Genomic DNA, 22,175 nt, shown 5'->3' with positions numbered 1-22,175 from the left:
AGCCAGGAGATGTGATGAGATAAATGAGGAATGAAGAGACAAGTCAGGCTCAGGCATAGAATCACAGAGTCATAGAAGTAGGGTGGGAAGGGACCTTGTAGATCTTCAAGTCCGACCCCCCACCTGGGCAGGAGAAAATTGGGCTCAAATGACTACAGCCAGGTAGGCATCAAGACTCTTCTTAAAGACTCCCAGGGTAGGAGCCAGCACCACTTCCCTTGGAGGTTGGTTCCAGATCCTAGCTGCCCTGACCATGAAGTGGTTCTTATGGAAGTCTAATCTAAACCTCCTCTCCAACAACTTGTGGCCGTTATGCCTCGTTATGCCAGGGGGTGCTAGGGGAAACAAGGTCTCTCCCAAACCCTTCTGGTCGCCCCTAGTGAGTTTATAGACGGTCACCAGGTCCCCCCCCCCTCAGGCTTCTCTTGTGAAGGCTGAACAGTTCAGGTCCCGCAGTCACCTCACCCCAAATTTTGGTATCATCAGCGAATTTAAACAGGTTGCTTTTCACCCCGTTGTCCAAATTGCTGATAAAGAGATTGAACAGTGTGGGCCCAAGGACCGAGCCCTGGGGGACTCTGCTGCCCACCTCTCCCCAGGCTGAATATGACCCATCCACCACCAACCTCTGAGTGTGACCCTTCAGCCAATCTGCAATCCATCTGACTACGTAGGCACAGTCACTCAATTTCTTTATGAGGAAGGGGTGGGAGATGGTGTCAAAGGCCTTGCTGAAGTCCAGAAAGGCTACATCCATGGCCTGCATCCAAGGCTTTTGTGACCTGATCATAAAAGGCAATCAGGTTGGTGTGACAAGAGCTCATGCCCTCAGCCTCTGCAGCTCATAGTGTCTCTAGATTGTCAACTAGGGTGCTGCGGCACTCTGGGATACCACGAGATCCTTTTAAGGATGCCACAGGGTGCCACACAATATTAGCACTGTTAGGTATGCAAACACTTGCACATGAGTCACAAGATAAGTCCAGAGATTTCAAATGACAATCCATATGCTTGAAGAAGGGTGTTTGTGCCCAAAAGCTTGCAAAGAACAATTTTGCCATCTATTTAGTTGGTCTAATAAAAGGTATCACATCTACCCAAAGCACCTTGTATGCCTGAGATTTCAAATAGGAATTCACAGTGCAGCAAACATTCTGGCAGGTTGTGGTCTTTCAAAATTCTTTGTATCAGAAGAATTGCTCTTATTATTTTTCTGCAATCAAGTGAAAATCAAGAAGAGCCAGCATTTTCCAAGGTGTGTCATGAATCTAACAAGGGGAAGCCTGGAGTCTAACATAGGGTGGCCACTGACAGATCCCTGCAATACAGGACATCCCATTGGTGAGGGGTGGGGCCACTGCCTCCTCAGCCAAGCAGCAGCAAAGGGTGGGGGCCACCACAAAAAAGCCACCACCCTTCTTCCTTCAGGGTCTGGGAACCCTGCTCCTCTTGGTTGTGTGCACCACTCTAGCTCTGGGCACAGGCAATAGAATTGCAAGGATAAGTGATGGACATGTATTTCCACCAATGAACTCAAAAACAGGACTTATTGCAGTCCATTCCTCATTTCATAGATTTCATAGACATCAGGGCTGGAAGGGACCTCGGGAGATCATTGAGTCCAGCCCCCTGCCCAAAGGGCAGGAAGTCAGCTGGGGTCATAGGATCCCAGCAAGATAAGCATCCAATTTACTCTTGAAGGTGTTCAATGTAGGTGCTTGAACCACCTCCGCTGGCAGACTGTTCCAGACCTTGGGGGCTCGGACAGTAAATAAATTCTTCCTTATGTCAAGTGGGCAGGGGACAAAAGGGTTTAAAACAGGACTATCCAGTATAAAACAGGACCAACGGCCACCCTAAACAAGTATGATAACCACTGGTCTCAACTAGAAATGTCTCCTATAAAGAGGACTTCCTCATTGTGCGGCACTTGCCACATAGCTGAAAACAGCAGGGGGACCTGCACTTCTGGCTTTTGGAATAAAACTTACTTCAAGTCTGTAACCTCACTTTGTGGGCTCAAGTCAGTGAACATTTAAATATTTCAGGTGCTAAAAAGTAGTTTCTGGCTTCTGACTTCCCTTGATGTTGTCCTTTATTTCATACATCAAAAAAGAATAGCACTCCAGTATCTCTTTTGCCTGATTCATAAAGGGCTTCGATTAGTTCCTACATTTTTCAGCAAAAAGAGGATCTGTTTTTAATTTAAGTGCAGCCAAAGCTCTTAACAAATGCATCTGGATGAGGCAATGCTTTTCCAGGTAAAATCCACTGAACTCACCCAATGTTCAGGTTGTTTTGCGTATCTTTCCACAACTGCAGCCAAGGCCTGAAAATGGATGTAACATATAGCAAAGACACAGAATGAAGGGCACACAAATTATTCATGCAGAGAACTTACAATGCAGCAGAGACCTGTTCCTTCAGTGTAAACACTCTGCCTATAACCTCATTGGTTAGAAAAGTAAGTTCTGCAATTTGTGTCATATATTCAAAGTATATTCCTCAAGATCAGCATACTGATGCCATATGCTCAGTTAACTATAATGCAAGTGCGAACATGTATGTGATAAGCAGCAAAGATGGTTGCATCAAATGATGAATGGCATTTCTAAATTCACTGTCATGATTCTGTATTTCTATTCCAAACATTTTTCAGATGAAAAGTATGAAGCATCAACCTCATGTGGAGGACTGAAGGGCACTTAGGACCCAAAAGCTTGTCTAACATCCCTCTCAATTATATGGATGATAAAATAAAAGATATGACAAAATATTCTAGTCTGTAGAACATAGGTCATTTTGGATCTATAAAGAGGGGTGGCTAGGAACAAGCATGTTGTGTCCTGCAGTAACTTTTTCAGTGTCTTGAGTCATAGTGTTCAATACTTCATCCAACTGTTTATGGCTAATGCTAGCTTCTTTCACTGCCTCAACAGACTTTTAAGATTTTCTCCTGTAAGACACCAGTGCTTAGTGGTAGCTAAGATTTCTCAGCAACTTTTCAGAGTTAAGTTCCCCTTATTAGCCTCTTTGCTAAAAAATGTGTTGTTTCCTTAACACCAAATTTATTTTTAAAGCCCAATTTTTCTGGATTTTTTGTTTTGGACGCATTTTTATGTCAGATTTGCCTCCCTTAGGGACCTAGGAGATGCATGGGAACTTCTGGGTTTATTCTGTAAGATACTGAGCTCAGAACTGTCCCAGTCTGTGGCCATCTTTTTGCTAGAAGTGAGGGTTTTCCTATAAAACAACAGAAAACAAAATAGGAGAAATACCAGGATTCAGGGGTGACTGGTGCCTCCTGAGTCTGGGGGGGGCCACAATTTGTGGGGGGGGCCAGGGGGGCCAAAAGCCCCATATCCACTCTTATACTTCTGTACCGCAGCTTAGTGCCCCCCTCTCCTCCCCCCAGCAGCAAAAAAAACTGCCCCGTCCTGAGTGGTGCCAAGTTGGGGGCCAATCTTAGGGGGGGGTATGTGCCCCCTCCTCCCGACCAGTCGCCTGTGCTAGGATTGGCCCAGCAAGAACAACAACACTCTGTTTTGAGTTACTGGTCACTTCTACCTCACCAGCCTGGAACATCCAGAGTTGTGGAGGCAAGTGGATGGGTTTGTCTGTGCCCTCACAAGCCAAATACATTAGAGTAGCTTATTGAAGCTCCCTATAACTATAGATACCTTATTTGAGGCAGTCTCGATAGATGCAGCACAGCTCTTTACACCTGTAGACCTTCCAAGCTGCATTGTTGTCACCAGATAGAGCACAACCTGTCCCTGGAATGACTGGTAATTAACTTGAATGTGCTGCTATTAACTTACCAATTTCTACAGGAAGAGAGGAAGGGAGAGTATTAGCACATTTGATCTGAGGCAAGGACTTCTTAGGGAGATACCTGTTATTGAACCAAGCCTGTATCTGGCATATTTCACAGGTCCTTGAAGTGGGACCAGGAACTGTAACATCACTAAGATCCCAGAATAAAAGGCTTTTTCCCCCAGGAGAAAAGCTACTTTTATTTACACCCTATACGGCCCGCCTGTCTGTGCTACCACTGCCCCTTCTGTCTAGCAGGATAGGCCAAAGAGCTTCATGTACAATTCACAGATAAGAAGGAACCTCCATTTAATTAATCTTGTGCAGTCCTGCCACAGCCTGCTATTTAAAAAGGGAAAGCTCAGAGAAGTAGGGCTGGAAGGGACTTTGGGAAGTCATTAAGCTCCCCCCACTCCTGGCAGGCAGATACACTATGCTGCTCACTCTGTTGTGTGCTGTGCCACATAGTAGGTTAGACTAGGGGTGTCAAGCTCACCTTGTGCCCTAGGCCAGATCCAGAATGTGGGCAGCAGCAGTGGTGGTGGCAGTGGCAGCAGTGGGGCAAGCGGCCGTGGGACAGGCAGCCACTTGCCATGGTGGAAGCAGCAAAAGTAGCAGCAGGCCAGGCTCAGGGAAAGTGAAGGCTCAGGGTATGTGATGGTTGTGTCACTGCTGGCCTCCTTTGGTCCTCTGCCACCAAAAGCAATGTCCACGAGGGTTGAGACCTGACCTCCATTTACCTACAATCTCTGATATTTGGAAGGGGGGGCTGCTGTCTTTTTGGTGCATCCCTTATTCAGATTAAATAATAGTTAAATAGCCATTTCTTATGCAGCATTTAAAGGGGACAAGTCAGGGCAAGCAGTTGCCTCCACAGATTGAAAGGCCTACTGAGTGGAAAGGGAATCAAGATCAGATGTAGTCCTACTCCAGCCGGAATCTATAGCAAGCAATGGCCACCCCCTTCTGCTTCCAAAATTGCCTGGCTGCTTGCAGGGCCCTCCTGGATGGGTTTGCAGAGGACTGAGTGGAGGTTGGAGAGTGCTATGGATTGCCATCCCCCATTCCACTCTCTACTCAGTCAGATCTGTGGATGAGACTGCTCCCACTTGCTAAGAGAAGCAAAGCCCCCCAAATAAAGAACTTCAGCATCTGCTCTAACATCTCTGAAGGACACTCCCATATCTGGCCACACAGGCAGTGGACTCAGTAGCTGTAAACAAACTTAACTCTGTTTTGGAGCACTCCACCACGCCCAAGACATGTTCATCCAGAGTATAACTATGCTGAATCCAGAGGACTGCGAGCTGGGGTGGATTTGGCTATCAGGAGGGTGTGAGGCTGAGTAGTATGCTTGTACCTGTCAAAAACAACTGGAAATTAAACCGTTCACAGTGCAACAACAAATGCAAGAGACAGACAGATGTGGAGGAGCGAAGCCATGTGCTTTTAGATGGCAGCTTAATTTTTAGGAGCTTTGTGAGGCTGGCAAAGAAAATGAAAGATGCGATTTATATCGTAACATATTTATATATTTTGTGCTGGCAGCCTGAAAGGTTTCTCCACAGGGGAGGAGACCAGGGATATATCCGCTCTTTGAGATGAGTTCCACAGCAACATGTGCTGCTGGAGTTGATTAACAGTGCCACCAGCTGGCCAGCTGGAAGAGGGCCAGTTTGTTAGAGGGTGTTGGCTGTAGCCCTGCTGGTCTAAGGACATAGGCAGACAAGGTTCTTTAGGTAAATCCAGTATTTTTTATTAGACTAATTAAAATATTTGGAAAAATTCTTCTTTGCAAGCTTCCAGGTACAAACTCTTCTTCAGGCAAGGGAAGCTTGTATAGTTGTTCTGTGCTCTTCCTGGATAGGATAGAAGCCAGAAGATAGTATGCAAGAATGCCAGCCAGTGAAAATGCAAGTGTGTGGGGCAGACAACAGGTGAGAAACAGGGGCGGGAGGAAGGAAGGGAAATGGTGACCTGATGATAAAATGTAGCTGCTAAATTATGGAGAGGTTACCTGGGATATCAGATTTTAGGCAGGTTATAATGTACCATAAATCCAATATCTATATTTAGTCCATGATTTTTTTTGTATCCAATAAGTCAAGGGTTTTCAACCTTTTTGGATCAGCATACCCCTGGCAGCCAGACACGGAGTAGTGTACTCCTTGTGACCGGACGCAAGGCAAGTATGTGTTGGGGGGTGTGCAGCTGAATGCAGAGAGGTGGCAGCCGCTGCGTGCGAGCTTCCCCCACCTGCCGCATCTAACTGAGTGGCAGTGCGGGATAATGCATGGCAGCGCTCTGTCCCCACCTGCCAGCACATACCCCCTACGGCCTTCTCAAGTACCCCCTGCAGTAGGTTGATAAGTGAAGTTTGTAGGTTTGTCTGCAAAAAGTATTTTGTAAATTCCATGTCAGGATTAGAACTGAGAGATTGGAGAGAGTGGTTGTCTTGTGAAAAATGTGCCCCCACAGGTAACTGGGTATTTTTGTCTTTGATAGATTTTTGGCATGCGTTCATTCTGGTATCCAGTTGCTGTTCGGTTTCTCCTACATATTATCTATCAGGGCATCCAGTGCACTGCATGCTATATATTACATTTCTAGAGGTGCAGGTATAAGCTTCAGGAATGTTGATGGTTCTGTTGTGAGTTGTAGTTCTTGTGAGAGTGGTGATGTGTTGGCAGGTTTTACACTTCTTGTCATGGCACGGTTTAGATCCTTTTGGTGTGTTTGGGGCCATAGGAAGTTTGTTTCTGGTGATGAGGTTGGCAAGGTTCAGTGCTTGTTTAAAGGTTAGGATGGGTGGTTCTGGAAGATCTATTTAAGAATCGGGTCTTCTCCTAGTATGGGTTGCAACTGTTAGAATTTTCCGTATAGGTTCCAGGGAGGGATGAGGGACATGGCATGCATGAAGGGAGAGGCAGAACTCCAGGAACAGACCTGTGGCACCATGGCACAAATGAGCACGCTGTCCATTGGAAAGCAGGATAAAATGGCCCCTCATTCATCCAGGGGTAATGTGGCACTCTCAGGGCAGAATTGCAGGCTGCATCAGGTGTTCTTAAACCAAGAGATCTTTGAGTTGCCATGGGTTAAATTGTCCATGTCTCCATGGCCTCAATGGGGATAAAACAAACCTATATTTTAAACATTGATCCTCAAAGTCTTCATGAACTAAGGTCCTAATCCTGCTGGCCATTGTGTCCATAAGGAAGCGCTGTTCCCATAAGAGTTTCCAAGTGTCATCCTAAGCAGCCCGATTCTGAGATGCTGAGCACCTGCCACCTTCCACTGACTTTCATGGAAATCAGAGGTGATCACAGCCTCTGGGCATCTTTCAATATTGAGACAGCAAGAGAGAGAGAGACAGAGAAAGAAAGTATGCACACACATATATACACCTGTCTACTTTTACTGCAACCAGACTATGCCCAGAGAAAAGTGCTAGTCCATGTGGATACTGGTTTCGGAACCAGGCTTGAGGGCAGTATCCTTAAAGGGACTTGGTAGAGACCTCAAAGTGATCTCAAAGTGACTCTCAAAGAGACCTCAAAGTGAGCAAAATGCTGGCTTGCATCCACAGATGCTTCTCAAGCAGATCCCGGGACGTCACTCTCCCACTGTACTCAGCCTTGGTGAGGCCGCAGCTGGAGTACTGCATCCAGTTTTGGGCTCCATAATTCAAAAGGGATGTGGAGAAGCTTAAGAGGGTGCAGAGGAGAGCCACGTGCATGATCAGAGGTCAGGAAAACAGACCTTATGATGAGAGGCTGAAAGCAATGGGGCTCTTCAGCCTGGGAAAGTACAGGCTCAGGGGTGATCTGATGGCCACCTAGAAGTTTATCAGGGTGCTCATCAGGATCTGGGAGAACATCTGTTCACCAGAGCGCCCCAAGGGATGACAAGATCAAACGGTCACAAACTCCACTGTGACCGATTCAGGCTGGACATAAGAAAGAACGTCTTTACTGTCCTAACCCCCAAGGTCTGGAATAGACTGCCGCCCGAGGCGGTTCAAGCACCCACTTTGAATGCCTTCAAGACACATTTGGATGCTTATCTTGCTGGGATCCTATGATCCCTGATGACTTCCTGCCCCTGGGGCGGGGGGGCTGGATTCGATGATCCTCAGGGATCCCTTCCAGCCCAAATGTCTATGGAAAAGCTATGAAACCCTAACATCTACGTATCTATGAATCACTGAGAGCCATCAGATGCTGCTATGACAGTCAGGAATACAGCCACACAGAATGTATATGAGCAGTTAGCTATTTAAAGACATGCTTTCCATTAGTTGTGGTGCAATTCCTTTGAGAAGCTGAACATCTCCCCTCTGCCCCCCACAATTGGGTTTCTCCTCAAAATCTCTCAAACTGAATCATCTGTTAGGGATACAATCAGTTACTGCTAACTGATTTTACCAAGCAAGTATGTTGCATGGTGTTGAAAGCTTTACATGCAACAGCTCTGTTGTGCCACACACAGCAAATCCAACAGTAAAACAAGTTTGCATTCAAACCCATTATATATTGGATCCAAGGGTCCGGGGGCCTTCCAGTCAGCCCCAAGGATAGGAAAAGGGACCTCGTTTGCCCAACAGCTGCAACAATTCAAGAAGTATACCACAAAGCAGCAGTTTGAGGGAGAAGGACAGGTGTCCTTCACAAAGATCATCTCAAATGCAGGCAGAATCATATGTCTTTGCCAAGGGTGGTGGTTAGAAAGAAACTGCTTGATTATAAGCATACGACTATGCTACCAACTCCACCTTAAACTCTTTATTTTAGTAAATATCAAAAACTGATTTTTTTTTCAGGAACCAGAGCACGTGTGCCCAGAGTGTTCACTGCACATGCCTTCCTTATCATCACAGAGGAGTTTACATACAAACCCCTCTGCCTCAAGCACACAGTAACAGGTTAGCAAAAAACCAACCAACCAACCAAAAATCAATGAAACAACAAAAGAGGAAGTCTGTGAACAAAGATCAAGCCACAACTGCATGGCAAACCCTGGGAATAATGGAAAATTATTGCTTCAAACAAGGGTTAATAATTGGGCTATCATGAAAGTTTAAAATTTTCCAACTTAAAAAAACTAAAGACAGGTCCAAGCCAGCATCCCAGACCCACTAAACCTTGTAGTAGTATTATTCCAGCTCACATCCACTGGCAATATAAAAAACAGAACTACAGAGGTAGGGTGACACAAAGACACACAGTGGCTTTGTATGTGCTTCAAAGAAGCTGCCTAAATACAGGCTGGCTGTATATGCAATTCTGAAAAAGCCTTGAGATCTTTGTGCCCATTTCTCAGTGATTCACAGGGTCTTCATGGCTTGGAGATCATCACAGAAGATGTAGATGGTTGTGAAAAGGAGGAAGAGGCCTTATTCCTTGGGAAGTAGTATCTAATGAAAATGGTCAAGGAATACTGCAACATTTCAGGCAAAACATCTAGCAATGGCATCAGTAAGGAAGGTGGGGTTATACTGGCCAACTTTCTAAGTTTTAATCTCTCTCTCTATATTGCTGACTGTGGCTCTATACAGCAGGTGCATTTCTGCCCTGAGAAATGGCAGAAACAGTCTGAACACTTCCTATTCTTGGTAAGCTGGGAGGAATGCACTGGGTCTGGTCAATGAAGCATGCTTGTGCTTTCTTCTTAATCTGTTCATTTTGTTGGCATCTGGGCCAGTTTGGTCAAAGCCTAAAACTTCACTATGAACTTGGCATGTTGCAAGCAGCCCCATGATTGTTAGCAGACAGCCAGGCACTGGTCCAAACACATACTGACAGATGCATGGAGTCATACGGACAAACACCAGCATCGTCACCACCTGAGTGCTCAGGATTCTATCTGAATGAGTGTAAAATTAGATTTCAGATTCATGCTATTTTAAACTGAAATGTCAGTGCATGATACCCACGCTGGATCCACCAAGATCTTTCAATGAACAACCTGGATTTGTATAAACAAGTTACTCTGACTTTGAGCGAAGTCAAATACGCTTAAAAAGATACACAAAAGTGGGGATACCCCTTACAGCCAAATATTTTTGGATGAGCCGCTCGGTACCGTACCAGTTAAAACCCTTTGTTGCATGTCCGATACGTGGGAGATGGACACTTGCTGGCAGAGAGAGAGAGAAAGAGAGAGAGATTGGAAAAGTTCTTTGAAGCCTGAGGCATTAAAAAAAAAAAGGATGTGGAATAAATACTACACTCAATGACTGCAGAGATGCCTTGGAACATAATGTTCCACTTCCAGTGGATAAATCTGTGTCTCATTTTCTTTGAGGTGACAGCAGCAAATGAGATGGAAAAGGCCTGTTAGACCATCCCCTCTGTGACCCTGCCCAGAATCCTGAGGTGGAATTTCATGTGTGATTCTTGTGGCATATCCCCTGCTAATGGCATGGGTAGATAGATGCATGTATGCTTACCATTCCTTTTCTTGGCTGTTAAATAAATCTTCTTCAAGCCCTTTTCCAAAGCAGACAGCTTAATGCCAGACAAGTTGTTGGAGCAATCCCGGTGCTGTGCTACAATCAGGGCCAACTAGCAAAAAAAAATATGGGATGGAGACAAGCTGACAACAGACACAGAGAGCTGCTAGAAAACAACTGCTTTAACTGCTTTATAGGCCCAAAATGCTTGTGCTTTCTTTCTTTCTTTGCTGTCTTTTATCTTTTTTTTCAACCCAGTCCTACTCTGTTCGGGATCATAGTTATTCTGAGGAAGACACAGCATCCACTTTGCATTGTTTCAAAAATATTTCAGTTAAGAGAATATCAAAGGGGGTTTTTATAGTTACCAAGTCCTGTCCTTTATTTCTGGATTCTTTATCATCAATGGGGAATAAGAGGGTTCCTCCCAAGGCCAGGTCTGTCCAAAAAAACAGAACAGAATAAGACATTCAATCCCACAGAGAACCATGGTAAGTCTGCCTAACAATACATGTGCCACTGCTGTTTTGCACTCTTGTATGCAATTGCCCTTAATACCAGTCACATAGGCATGTCAGCTCTTCCCCTATCCTCCATAATTTTCTTCAAATGGAGTAGTGAAACAGAAAAAAAGACTGAAAGAAGTGTCAGGAAACAGAATAGTACAAGAATAAATCCTTTGTTGAAAAATAATCAGTCTCCATTAAGATGCACGTGTTCTTCATCAGTGATTTAACATGGCTTAAATTTATGATTGTATAGGCGCACATAGTGGCTCAGTGAGATGAAGCCCAGCACCTACTTTTCAAAGCATTTAGGCATATGAACTACAGACTTAGGATACTGTCTTAATCCAAGAAGAAATCCCTTGACTAAAGAAGCAGATATTTCCCTGGGGAATATATCACAAAGGACAGACTTCCATGGAGAATTCTTTGACCCCAAACGCAGAAGTCTAAGCAAAGGGTCTTCCTGCATTATCCCTTCTGATGCCAGACACAGAAAGATCCAGATGCAAAGAAAAGTTTCATGTATGGAAGTCCCTAATTTGCCAATACTTTGGTGTGCCTAACTCCCGTGGGAATTAATGAGAGTTAGGTAACTAAACGTCTTTGAGGATCTGCGCCAAAGGTTGGGCTTTTCTCTCTTACCTTTCATCTTCCCTGCTAGTTCATATATTTTCCTGGGCTGATCAGAACGAACCTCCAGTGCTGTAAACAAGCCTCCTCTTCCCCAGCGGCCAGAATCATCTACAGCAAAGTTACAATTTAGATTCCTTTTATCTTACACTAGGGGGCTGTGTCTGGAGGAACACATTCCCAAACAAGTCCATGCAAATAATGACTTCTGCTGGGAACAGACCCCCTCTCATCCAGCACTGTGAGTATTGTTAGAAACCGCTGTGGGAGATGAACCAAAGTCCATCTGTGCCTCAGAAAACACAGAATGTAAGCCTAGAAGACAATCCCTGCTTGACAGCTCAGGAAACAGTGGGGAGTTTGTTCAGCTTTCAGCATGATCTACAAAGTGTAACCTCACAGGTCTGTTTCCAGCCCAGCTGGGTGAGAAGGAAACTTTCTGCATGAGACCCAAGGCAGATGGGCCTTAGTAAATCTGCTGACAGACAAGACCAGGACTCTACTCACTTACGAACTTTCCCCCCAGCTCCCAGTTTGATTCCCCAGTTCCCAGTTTGAGCCCCCAGCTCTTGATCATTCCCCCTAGCCCCCGTAGCTTCTCCTGGGGCTGCCAACACTGCCTGCCTTGTCCTGGCAGGGAGGCAGCAGGGGGAGCAGCCGGACAAGCCACAGCTTCTCCCAGGGCTACCAGCTCAAGCTGGCCCTCGTTCGGTTGCTTCCCCAGCTGCTCCTGCCAGCGCTGCCTAGTGCCTGCCTGTACAGTCTATGGCCAAATCTCCAAATCGATTCAGAGGCTTCCAATTCGATTCAGAGAGATTAATAGGTATCCCGATTCGATTCAGATTAGAAGATTCAGCCCCCAAATGGGCCGAATCTTCTCTGAATCTTCGCACAGCCCTAACCTACATCATACAGACAGGTGGTTTCCAGCCAGTACCACCCAGCCACCGCTGCACTTCAACAATGTAGCGGCCTTGCTGGAAGGCACAATTCAGCCCTCCACTACTGAAGTCTGCTCTTGTTCTTGCCAGCCCTACCTATGCAGTGGACAACGATGGCATCCTCCTCTTCTGCTCTGGGGTGGGTAACATCACCCATCACGTACTTGATGGCATTCAGATCTGGGTCTATGTAATCCAAATCCACATCTGGCTTATCTTCTCCCTCCTTAAATTCCTCCTCTGTGTCACTTTCCTCTGAGGGGAGGCAGGGGGACCTGTAATGATTTGTCTCCCACCATGCCATCCTGCAATGAGGAGAAATTAACGGTAGACCAAAGAAGATGAAAGAAAGAAGGCCACATATCTTTCATTTTAAATTACAACTGCAATGCACTGGAGGCAGGCTCTTAGGGTACAATGCTCAGACTAAGATCTGGAGTCACAATCTTCCTCTCTCCCTCCAAATTTGGGATGGAATTTGGAAGTGCTGCTATTTATGGTGCTAAGAATGAGGGATGAGGCTCTTGTAATGGCATACTTGCAAGAATATGGAGAGTGTGAATCCAAAGGAGGGCAACAAGCTGTTCAGGATGGTACACGGGGGCATATGTAGGAATTATGGAGATGAAATTAAGATGCAGGCTCAAGTCACACAGCACAGACCCAAACTGATTTGAACTAAATTGGGCTCTCACTCCAAGCTCCCCAAAAGTCTGTGCATGTTCAGAGTTCATGTGCTTTTACAGGTCCCCCTCCATGACATCAAAAGAACCAGAGAAGTCGGAATGGATGTTAGGGACAAGAATAAATGGTACTATTGGGCTAAAAATCTTTCAACAACTCCTTGTCTTGCAATTTCAGCACTCTCTCCAAAATATAATGCACCATGGTTCATAAACTACCAACATACCAATTTCATCTCTTCCATCAACCCACATTTCGAATGCCCCGTTAACTGCAAGAGCGAACAGTGCTTGTAGCTTTCTGACACTTTTCTGTCATGCTGACCCAACCAGCACCCACTAGTACACACCCCACACTGCTTTGTGGTAGGCAAAGCATAATCCTACTTTTTCTTGTGGTCAGCTTCTGCTTTCTTCCTTTTCTTCTCCTCTATGAGCCTTGTTCTCTTTGCTGCTGCCTCCTGTCGTTTCTTCCTTCTGGCTTCCAGCTCCTCTGGGCTCAGCACATGCTTCCTCTTGGTGGGCACTTCCCGAAGACCCATTAGAAGGACCTGGAGGAGGAGGGGAATCTTAAAGAAATGCACACTTCTCATCTTAATCTCTAATCAGGTTCCATCGTATCTGGTGTCTCATCCTTGTCTAATCCCTTGTCTGCAGTGTCTCACACTCTCAAACCTATTTCAAACAGGTCACCAAGACATCAGATTCTCAAAATGCTTTTTGATCCCATGACCAAATTTGAACCACTATCCTAGGCACAACTATCTGATCCATCATCAAACCTTCTGAGTCATCCAGTCCAGAGTCTAGTGTTAACCTCAAAATGTTTGCATCTGAGCCTTCAAGCATTTCCTCCACAAGTTTTACATAAAACAAAAGTGAATCCAACTGCCTCATCTTCCATGAATAATTTGCAGCCCTGCATGCTTCTATTTCTTTCATCTTACGTTTGCTGTGTTTCGGAGGGCTCTCCCTTCTTTACTGGTCTCTTCCAGAACAGCTTTCTGAAGATCCAACAGCTGGTCAAATGCTTTCTGGTCTCCCCTGCTAGGTTCTTTCGAATAATCTTTGCCTTCATATAGATACATATGATCTTAAAAAAAAAGATAAAAGTATATAATAATGGGTACGTGGTGAGAACAAATGTAACATGAGTGACATTTCTAAGAGGGAAAGGGGCTATTGCTGAGATAGTTTTGCAAGGAAAAGTGTAAGTATTGCACTGAGGCAAGAAAAAAATAATCTCTGCCCAAGTACTTGTGTTTACCCCATAGCAAGTTGGAACTTTCAAGTAGAATTTATACCAGCCTGCACTTACATTTTTTTTCTCTCACAGTTATGTTGGTTAGGAGCATGCTTAAAAGAAAGATCATAACTTTTGCTGACATTGCTATAAAGGCAAGATAGAGACATGGCAGACAGCTCTCTTCCTAAAGACCTCTGGCCAGAATAAACAGTTGCTCCAGTAGGGGCTTTGCCAGTGCAACTCTGCCTATACAGCCCCCTGGTCAACCCTGTTAAGACAAGCCCTTTGTTTTGGGCTATCCAAGCATGAACTGGAACCCTGGCAACCTACAGTGACTGCTCATAAGGGCAGCCCTTTCCTCAGCAGTGAGATCTGAGCAATTACACTTCCTCCTTAAGTTTACAACAGAAACACTGCTGAGTGCCAATGACTGGCAACTGGCAACCCCTGAATGAGACACAATGCCCATTCTATCTGGCCCTGTGTTTACAGAATCATGGAGGCCACAGCTCTTGTTGAGGCTGAGTTCTTTTAAGCAAAGATTCAAACTTTGTGCTGTATCTTTCAGCAATAACACTCTTAGTGATGCTCTACAGGGGAATATATCTTTAAATTAATTTTCATCTACTTTTGGACCACAAATGCTAAAAAGTCTGACCCATAACTGCATGTGTATTGACTGGCATCACAACAGGGCAGATTAAAAGTTGCTTGGGTACCCTGTCTGCATTTGTTACACTCACGTTTGGATTTCTTTAAAATGTAGCCTTAACAAAGTATCCTGTGCTTATAGCATGTAGTTCAATAGTGCCGCCTGATTCAAGAGTTTTGTTTAACAGTTAAGAAACCTGTATGATATTCCTTAGCCTTATATTACTGATATGGGCTCGCTACCCTAAATGCCATCTTAACGTAGTTCTATGGAAAGGTATAAAGGCTGCTTACAGACATTGAATCAGCTTTAGATAAAAGCGCCAAAAAATCCTGCTGAAGTGCCCAATCTATACAGACGCTGTGGCGCCAAGTCCAATTAACATGTTACTTCTTCTGGAAAAGTGCTGTTTTGGGGGGGGGCGGTTTAAAGGTCTATAAGCAGCCAAAGTTTATTAATAGTGCACAGCTTTATCTTTCTCTAATGACTTTCCTTCAAGAGGCTCAAGGCCTTTCAGAGACATTACTGAATTTGGCATTACCCACCCCATGAGGTAAATAGTTTTCATTTTAGGCAGGGAAATGAGGCATGGAAAGAGAAAGGCAGTGATCATAGGACACAAATCCAATCCATGGAATAGCCAGAAATAAAATCCCAGCCACAAACCCATCCTTCTGCTCTGCAAAGTTGCACAGAATACCATTGCATCTCCTCAATGCTTTCTCTAACAGTTTCTAGACTGCTGGGTGGCCTGGGCACCTTCAGATCACTGAACATACTCTCCATATCTTGCTCCTCATTTTCTTCTTTGCTGGGTAGCACCATATCTGTGATCCATGCTCCCTCTTTTGTCTCTCCGAGGATGTTTTCCAGGTCCACCTCCTGGATGTTGGTCCCCTCAGAGGACAGCAATTTATCCAAACCAAACTTCAGGATTTCACTCAGCTGGGACAGACAGAAGAAGAAATGCATCATTATTGCCCTCACTTTTCATACCATTCCAGGCATACTGTTTCTAAGTTTAGAGGCTGGCAGGATACTGGAGGGGGGAATTAGCTCCTTAAAATCACCTGACAAAGTATTTATGCTAGCTCAGGCAGTATCCTCTTTCCTCTCTTCACCAGCTATACACCAGATCACTGGACACCCCCGTCAATAATAGAGATGAAACCCATTTAGCACAATAGGTGCACTGTCAGACAGTTCACAGACTCAGACAAACAACACTGCCCGTGATTACATCCAAGGGGTAACCCAAAAAGCCCCAAACTTTCTGAATGTTAAGCAAAAGCTTGGATTTCCACAGAAATCACTTGGGAACAAAGTACCAGCAGGACCTATTCCCGGATGTGTGCTCACACCAATGTCTCTCCTGCTGAAGCCACTGCTGTTCAGAAAGATTTGAAGGACAGACATAAGGCTGGAACACACACTTGTAGATTTTTTCCTGGTTTCACTTCACATAGGGTTTCTCTCTCATTACAGTTTCACTTTGGGACCTGACTAAGCTCAAAATGCTTGAGGCAACCTCAGCCTTAGGTTCCTAGCTACAAGTCATTCTCTGGATTCCTGGAAGACAGCACCTGCTCAGGGGGAGGCTGCCTGAACAGTTTGCAAACATAAGCCAGGTTTTGGTTTGGCATCAAAATGCTGGCATGGCAGTTATGCTTGTCAGGGAGAAGCAGGGAAAAACAGATCAGGTGTTAGAAGCGGTGATTCAATTTCCACGTAAATGAACATGCAACAGACCTCTCAATTTCTTTTGCCTTCCTCTGCAGCACTGATATGTCGGCTACAGCTAAGGTTGCAGTATGTTAGGGGGTGCTGACTGGATTGTAACGATGCATCTGCTGATAGTTAAGCTCAGAGGTTTTCTGGCTGGAGGATCTTATTCTTCTACTCAGGGTCAAACCCATCACCCAATTTGGGGCTAGGAAGGAATATTTCTCCTAGGTCAGGCACACACTGTAAGGGGAGGGGTTTTTTTTGTCTCCTGTAGCCTGGGGTGTAGTCCTTTTCCTAGAATGTTCTGAGCATCTATTAACCAACTCCTTCCCTCTCCCTACAGTGGTTGGGCACAGCAGTGCCCTTGTCTCCTCTGCTTTTATACTGTCATAGCGTGCTGTTTGTATTTTAGGTATTGTGCCTTGTACTTTTGTGTCAGTAAAGCGGCAATTTTAGGAATTCATTAACAGTTGCCTGCAAATGCAAGGGACTGAACTTGATGGCCCAGGAAGCCCATTCCAGTCCTATGTTCCTAAATATCCAATATAACAAAAATAAAAGGAAAAGACAACATCTGCAGAAAATGGGCCCCATCCTTCAGATGGGGTAACGTCAGCCTCAGGTAACAGAGCTCAAAATAGGGCCTCCCTGCCTCTGAGTTTCACAGATGCTTTGATCTGAGTTTGGTTTGGTCTCTGACAGAGATGCTACCAGCTCCTAGGTTCTAATGCAGTCCTCCCTAAAGACAAGGCCAATGCTGTTAGCATCCCCTGCAGTGTAGGCTCATTTTTTACCTGCATGTCTGCTGCTGCCTGAGACTTGAGAGCTCTGAGAGCAAACTGCCCCCCTTCGATAATGGCATTCGTTAGTCGGAGCTTGGACACCGCTCGTCGGTAGATTATTTCTTCCACGGTGTCTCGTCCAATCAGGCGGATAATTTTTACAGGCCTGGTAGAATGTCAGAGAGTCAGCTGAACTGCTGATGTTGCTTTAGGATAAGGGACCAAAGTGTGAGGCCACCCCTGGCCCAGTCCCATTACAAGCAGCTTACAGCAGCATAGAGAAATCCTGACCCCTCTGCAACCAGAGGGAAGAGGAGGGGACACTGCAGAGAGCAGGTGGCCTCCAGTCCAGTCCTCCACAGCTGCAGAGCTCCTGACTCAGGAGGCCTAGGGAGGATGGGGAGCGCATGGGTTCAGCAAAATAGGAGGGCAGGACCATGCCAAAGACAAATGGCTCCCCCTTCCCACCCACCATTCCCAGGGGTGATTTGCTTAGCTCGCTTCTGCCAGCAGATATGAAGGTGAACACTTGAGGCTGCAACACTGAGGATGGGAAGGAACAACCGGGTGTTGGGGGCATGATACAGAGCATAGCAGTCATTCCTCACTTGTTCTGACCAATCCTGTGAGCTCTTGCGATGGCCTGCAAGTCATTTTGTGGGTTGAAATCACTGTCGACAAAAATAACAGTATCTGCAGCTGTCAGGTTCATGCCGACGCCACCTGAAACCAAGAGCCCAGAGAGAAGGGATTGTCAGTAACGTGTGATACTCGACAGAAAAGAGGGAGAGCAGATTGGTGCTTGCTAGGAGAGACTAAATCTGTTCTGACTAAATAAAAATAAACTCAGGTTCCACCCTCCTCTCAAAGCTAAGTTTGAGTCCTTTTATAAGGATCCAAAAATTTTGCTCAGTCTGTTGAACGATATCTTCATGCCTTACTCTTTATGTTTCTAGGTTTCCACAGAGACCCCAAATGGGACTGTAGCACCCACTGCAATGAAGAAGAGAAAGGACTTGGATCTCGTTAACATAAAAGGGCTGGTTTGCTGAAGCTATTAAACACAAGACAGATCCTACGATACTTTCCAGATGGAAGACAAACTACTACAGTCTGGACTACTTAATAACCACCCAAAGGGTCTCCCTAACCCATGGTCTGGCCTTAGCCTGGAAAGGATTTCTGGTGATGATACTACAGAAATGTAAGGAAACCTCACACCCAAAGATTACAGTCCAAGGGCTGTGGAGGGTCTGGATACTTATCCACAGCAAACCTTTTGAGGTTTTCCAGTCACTCGTTTTTGTTTGTTTGTTTTTCTTTATAAGTAACAGCTTTCATGGAACAGAAATACAATGTGAACTAAAAAAATGTAAAGTTATTCTCAATGGTGGCATGTACTGCAACTAAAAAGCAGGGATATGCTGAGCAGCATTTCCTCCTACCCATGCCACACACCTTCGTTTGTAGTGTCCATACCCTCCCTGCAAACTGAGGCAATCATACCCTGAAATTCTCCACCACTAACTGGAGCAGGGATGGAGAGGCAGATGTTTGACCAGATCTAATGATTGACTTTCAGGGTGTAAAGAGCCTGACCAGTTTGGGAAGGGATTGCTCAGGCCCCGGGGAGGACAAAGTGAAAAAGACTTGCATACATGTCAAGAGGAGCAGAGTCTGGATCTTTATTGGGATAGAGAGCAGGGAGGCAAGGAGGTCTGCAAAGGGTTCTGTTTATGAGGTAAGAGTGGGAGAGATGTATAGGACAGCACCAGGAGACATTCTGCAACCTATGGCACTGAGGAGTGGAAGACATCCATACCAGTCTGTTACTGGCACATGGCTGGCATCTGTGCAACATAAATGTTGTCATATTCTGTAAGATTAAACTGGAAGTGGGACAATACCTCCTTCATACGAAGCTGTATATAAAAAAAGAACCAGCTGGGTTGCACTATAAACAGTGCATTTGGCATCAGCTGAAGAGATGGCGTGTGGGGAACTCAAACTCCCACCAGTGGATGAAGAATTGCCAATAGCCAATGCACACCACCTAACAGGGCAATTTTTTAGAAGAAAATCCACAACACTTCTATTACAGAATAAACAATATTTCCTTAAAAATGAAATGGTTAACTATATTGGCTTTACTTCCCTTTAAAGTCCCCACTTGAGTATTAAAATTGATGTTTTCCACAGAGTTGAGGCCTTCCCAAAGTCCCTACATACAACCAAAGGACACTGAGGGGCTGGGACTGTATAACTTCCAGTTTGGTCCCTCCCCCATCCCTCTCCTTACCTGCCCTGGTGCTCAGCAAAAAAACAAAGATGGGCTGTTGACCAAAGTTCTTGATGGCAAGGTGCCTCTCCTCTCCTCTTACAGATCCATCCAAACGCTCATAGCTGTAGCCTTGCCAAACAGACAAAAATGGCAGATGCTGAAGACACTGCTGTTCTGACTCTATTCCCCTGCATGGTGCTTTCATTTTTGCCAGCCCCTCTCATCCCAACTTTCTCCTCTCCATTGCTTCCCCAATTCACGAGCTCCTCTCCCCATCCCCACCCCACACCTCAGGGTTTTCTGGGCTCTCCACAGAACTCACCATGGCAGCCCTCCTGTAGTTGATGTCCTCCTACTCTCCTACTATGTTGTTCCACTCATAGTTTCTAGCTCTGTTCCCACCTCAGAACCAGGGGGCCAGTGTCTGCTCCAGTAACACTGGTGTAAATCAAAGTAACTACCTAACCTTGCCGGTGCTTCTCCAGATTTACTATGTATAGAGGGGAGTAGAGCTGAAAAATGGAACCAAGACTCTTAGCTTTGAAATTGCTGCTTGGAAACAGAATGGAGAAATCCAAAGCCAATGCAGAAAAGTGGTGGTGCACTGGCCTGTTGCAGACCAGGTCCCTTTGGGCCGCTAGCACCAGGTTATGGACCAGTACATACAGGCCGCTCTCAAGCAAACTCCCACTGGCTTGAATGAGAGTTTTGCCTGAGTGAGAACTCCAGGATTTGACCCCTACTTGGTGTTCAAATGCAGCCTTAGCTGTCTACTACCATAAATACAAAACAAAAGGTTGTTTCATGGGAAAGGCTCAGTGAGCGCTAAGCCAGGTAAGTGCCAACAAAAGAAAATGTCTCATATGTCAAGAATGCTTTTGGTAATTAAATCTGGTTGCTAAAATATGGAATGGTCCTGCCTGCATTTGCAGTAACAGAGCTTCTAAGGAAACTAGCTAAGCATAGCTAGGTGGCTTGACTTTTAGTTAATACACACTCAGTGTAGCTGCTGAGTGCAAATCCATTCAGATTTGGATCGCAGAGCCAAGACCAGAACATAGGGCCAAGTTCTAAAACACAAGGCTCCTTCTCAACTAGAGAGAGCATGGGGTGAAGTGTAATACATCATGCTGTAGTGTGAAGCATATACTCACAGTATTACCACAATATCAGGATGTGTTAATTTAAATTCAAGCCCTTGGGCAAGTGGCTGCAACATCCCTGAAAGGAGTGCTGCACTCAGTAACACTCGGCTTCATCACAGTCCTATGATCACTGACTTGCATGCACCAGGTTTATAAGCTGTCCAATGCAGTAGAAAAGTGAATCTCAGAATACCTTTGTTTGTCAGCCCTATTTTACAGATGACAACACTAACTCACAGAAGCAGTCATTGCTAGAGCAGAAATCAGGGCTCTGGATTCCTACCCCCCACAAAAATGCTTGCTAATTAAAAAAGTCCTGTCATGACTGTTCCTTCTCTGTCATGCAAGGATCAGCAAAGGACAGCAGAGCTGTAGATGATATAGGATCATTTATGACAAGCCCTTTGCTCCAAAAGCGCATGCATTTCACCTCGGTAGTCCATGTAGTCTTGAAGAATATCAAGCATTTGAGTCATCTGGGAAAAGACCAAGACACGGTGGCCACTGCAAAATAAAGCAAGGTATCATAAGCCTCAGTGTATATTTTGTAGTGCTTTGCAGAAGCAGAGACAGTTTGTATTCATTTCATGAAGATGTATAATTAAGCCAAGCATCGTAAGACCTGAGTCTCCTCATCTGTAAAAGGACTTGCTGAGGTGATACTGCAAGTCAAGGATACAACTGGGGTCAGAACTCAACGGTCCTGATTCTCAGATCTGGGCTCTAGGCTTTATACACTGGTGACCCTTTAAGTCCATTTACGCTGTCTAGTATCATATATGGTATTCAAAAGGCACATAGGACCTGATAAGTCTTGTGGCACAGAAACAGACACACTTGCTATTTCTTCCCTCTTTGTTGCTGTATATTGGAGAAACCCTGGTGCCATTTTGGAAGTTTCACTTTTGCTTTGCCTTGTCTTTTTCAAGCACTGCCTGAGGAGGCTGTCAGAAGAGCACTGCATGCCAGGTGAGATGACCTTGTTTGGTATTGCGATGAGTGGTGGGGGAGTAATTCACTCACAACCTGCTTGAAATTTCCAACAGAAGCGTGTACCAGTTTGCTTAGCCTTCTTTTGGGAGGTAGTGAAATAGTCTCAGACAACAGTTACAGATTCTGCAGCCTCCAAAGTTCAGATCCAGAATCTGGGACCAGACTCGAATCCCCAAATTACGGAGTGTTTATTCTGACTTTTTCTTGTCTAAGTTTTGGGTTTTCTTACCAACATTGCTATTTTTCATTCTGACGATACGGTTCTGCCTCCCAGGCCCAGACAGGCCTAGTGCCACAAAGGAACTGAAACACTGCGAC

General features: G+C 45.3%; 1 protein-coding gene across 2 annotated transcripts in view; it reads right to left on the bottom strand.

The window, feature by feature from the left end:
- Positions 1 to 5,377: 5,377 nt before the first annotated feature.
- Positions 5,378 to 22,175, bottom strand: part of CHD1L (chromodomain helicase DNA binding protein 1 like) — a 32,961-nt gene continuing 16,163 nt past the window's right edge. The window contains exons 11-23 of one of the 2 annotated variants that reach the window (XM_090056779.1): positions 21,295 to 21,368; positions 19,738 to 19,848; positions 18,047 to 18,161; positions 17,451 to 17,604; positions 15,711 to 15,876; positions 13,981 to 14,126; positions 13,421 to 13,584; positions 12,447 to 12,655; positions 11,422 to 11,520; positions 10,639 to 10,709; positions 10,268 to 10,382; positions 9,846 to 9,954; positions 5,683 to 9,232 (exon numbers count right to left, since the gene is read on the bottom strand). In XM_090056779.1, coding sequence (XP_089912905.1) covers positions 9,154 to 9,232; positions 9,846 to 9,954; positions 10,268 to 10,382; positions 10,639 to 10,709; positions 11,422 to 11,520; positions 12,447 to 12,655; positions 13,421 to 13,584; positions 13,981 to 14,126; positions 15,711 to 15,876; positions 17,451 to 17,604; positions 18,047 to 18,161; positions 19,738 to 19,848; positions 21,295 to 21,368 — 1,612 coding nt within the window. In that variant the 3' untranslated portion in view covers positions 5,683 to 9,153. The other variant, XM_090056790.1, reaches the window with a different exon arrangement.

The sequence above is a fragment of the Crocodylus siamensis genome, chromosome 1 (assembly GCF_052110815.1).
Source record: "Crocodylus siamensis isolate JL-2025a chromosome 1, ASM5211081v1, whole genome shotgun sequence".
NCBI classification, from domain to species: domain Eukaryota; kingdom Metazoa; phylum Chordata; order Crocodylia; family Crocodylidae; genus Crocodylus; species Crocodylus siamensis.
Note: the sequence above shows the minus strand (reverse complement) of the source record. Positions and strands in the feature narration are given on the sequence as shown.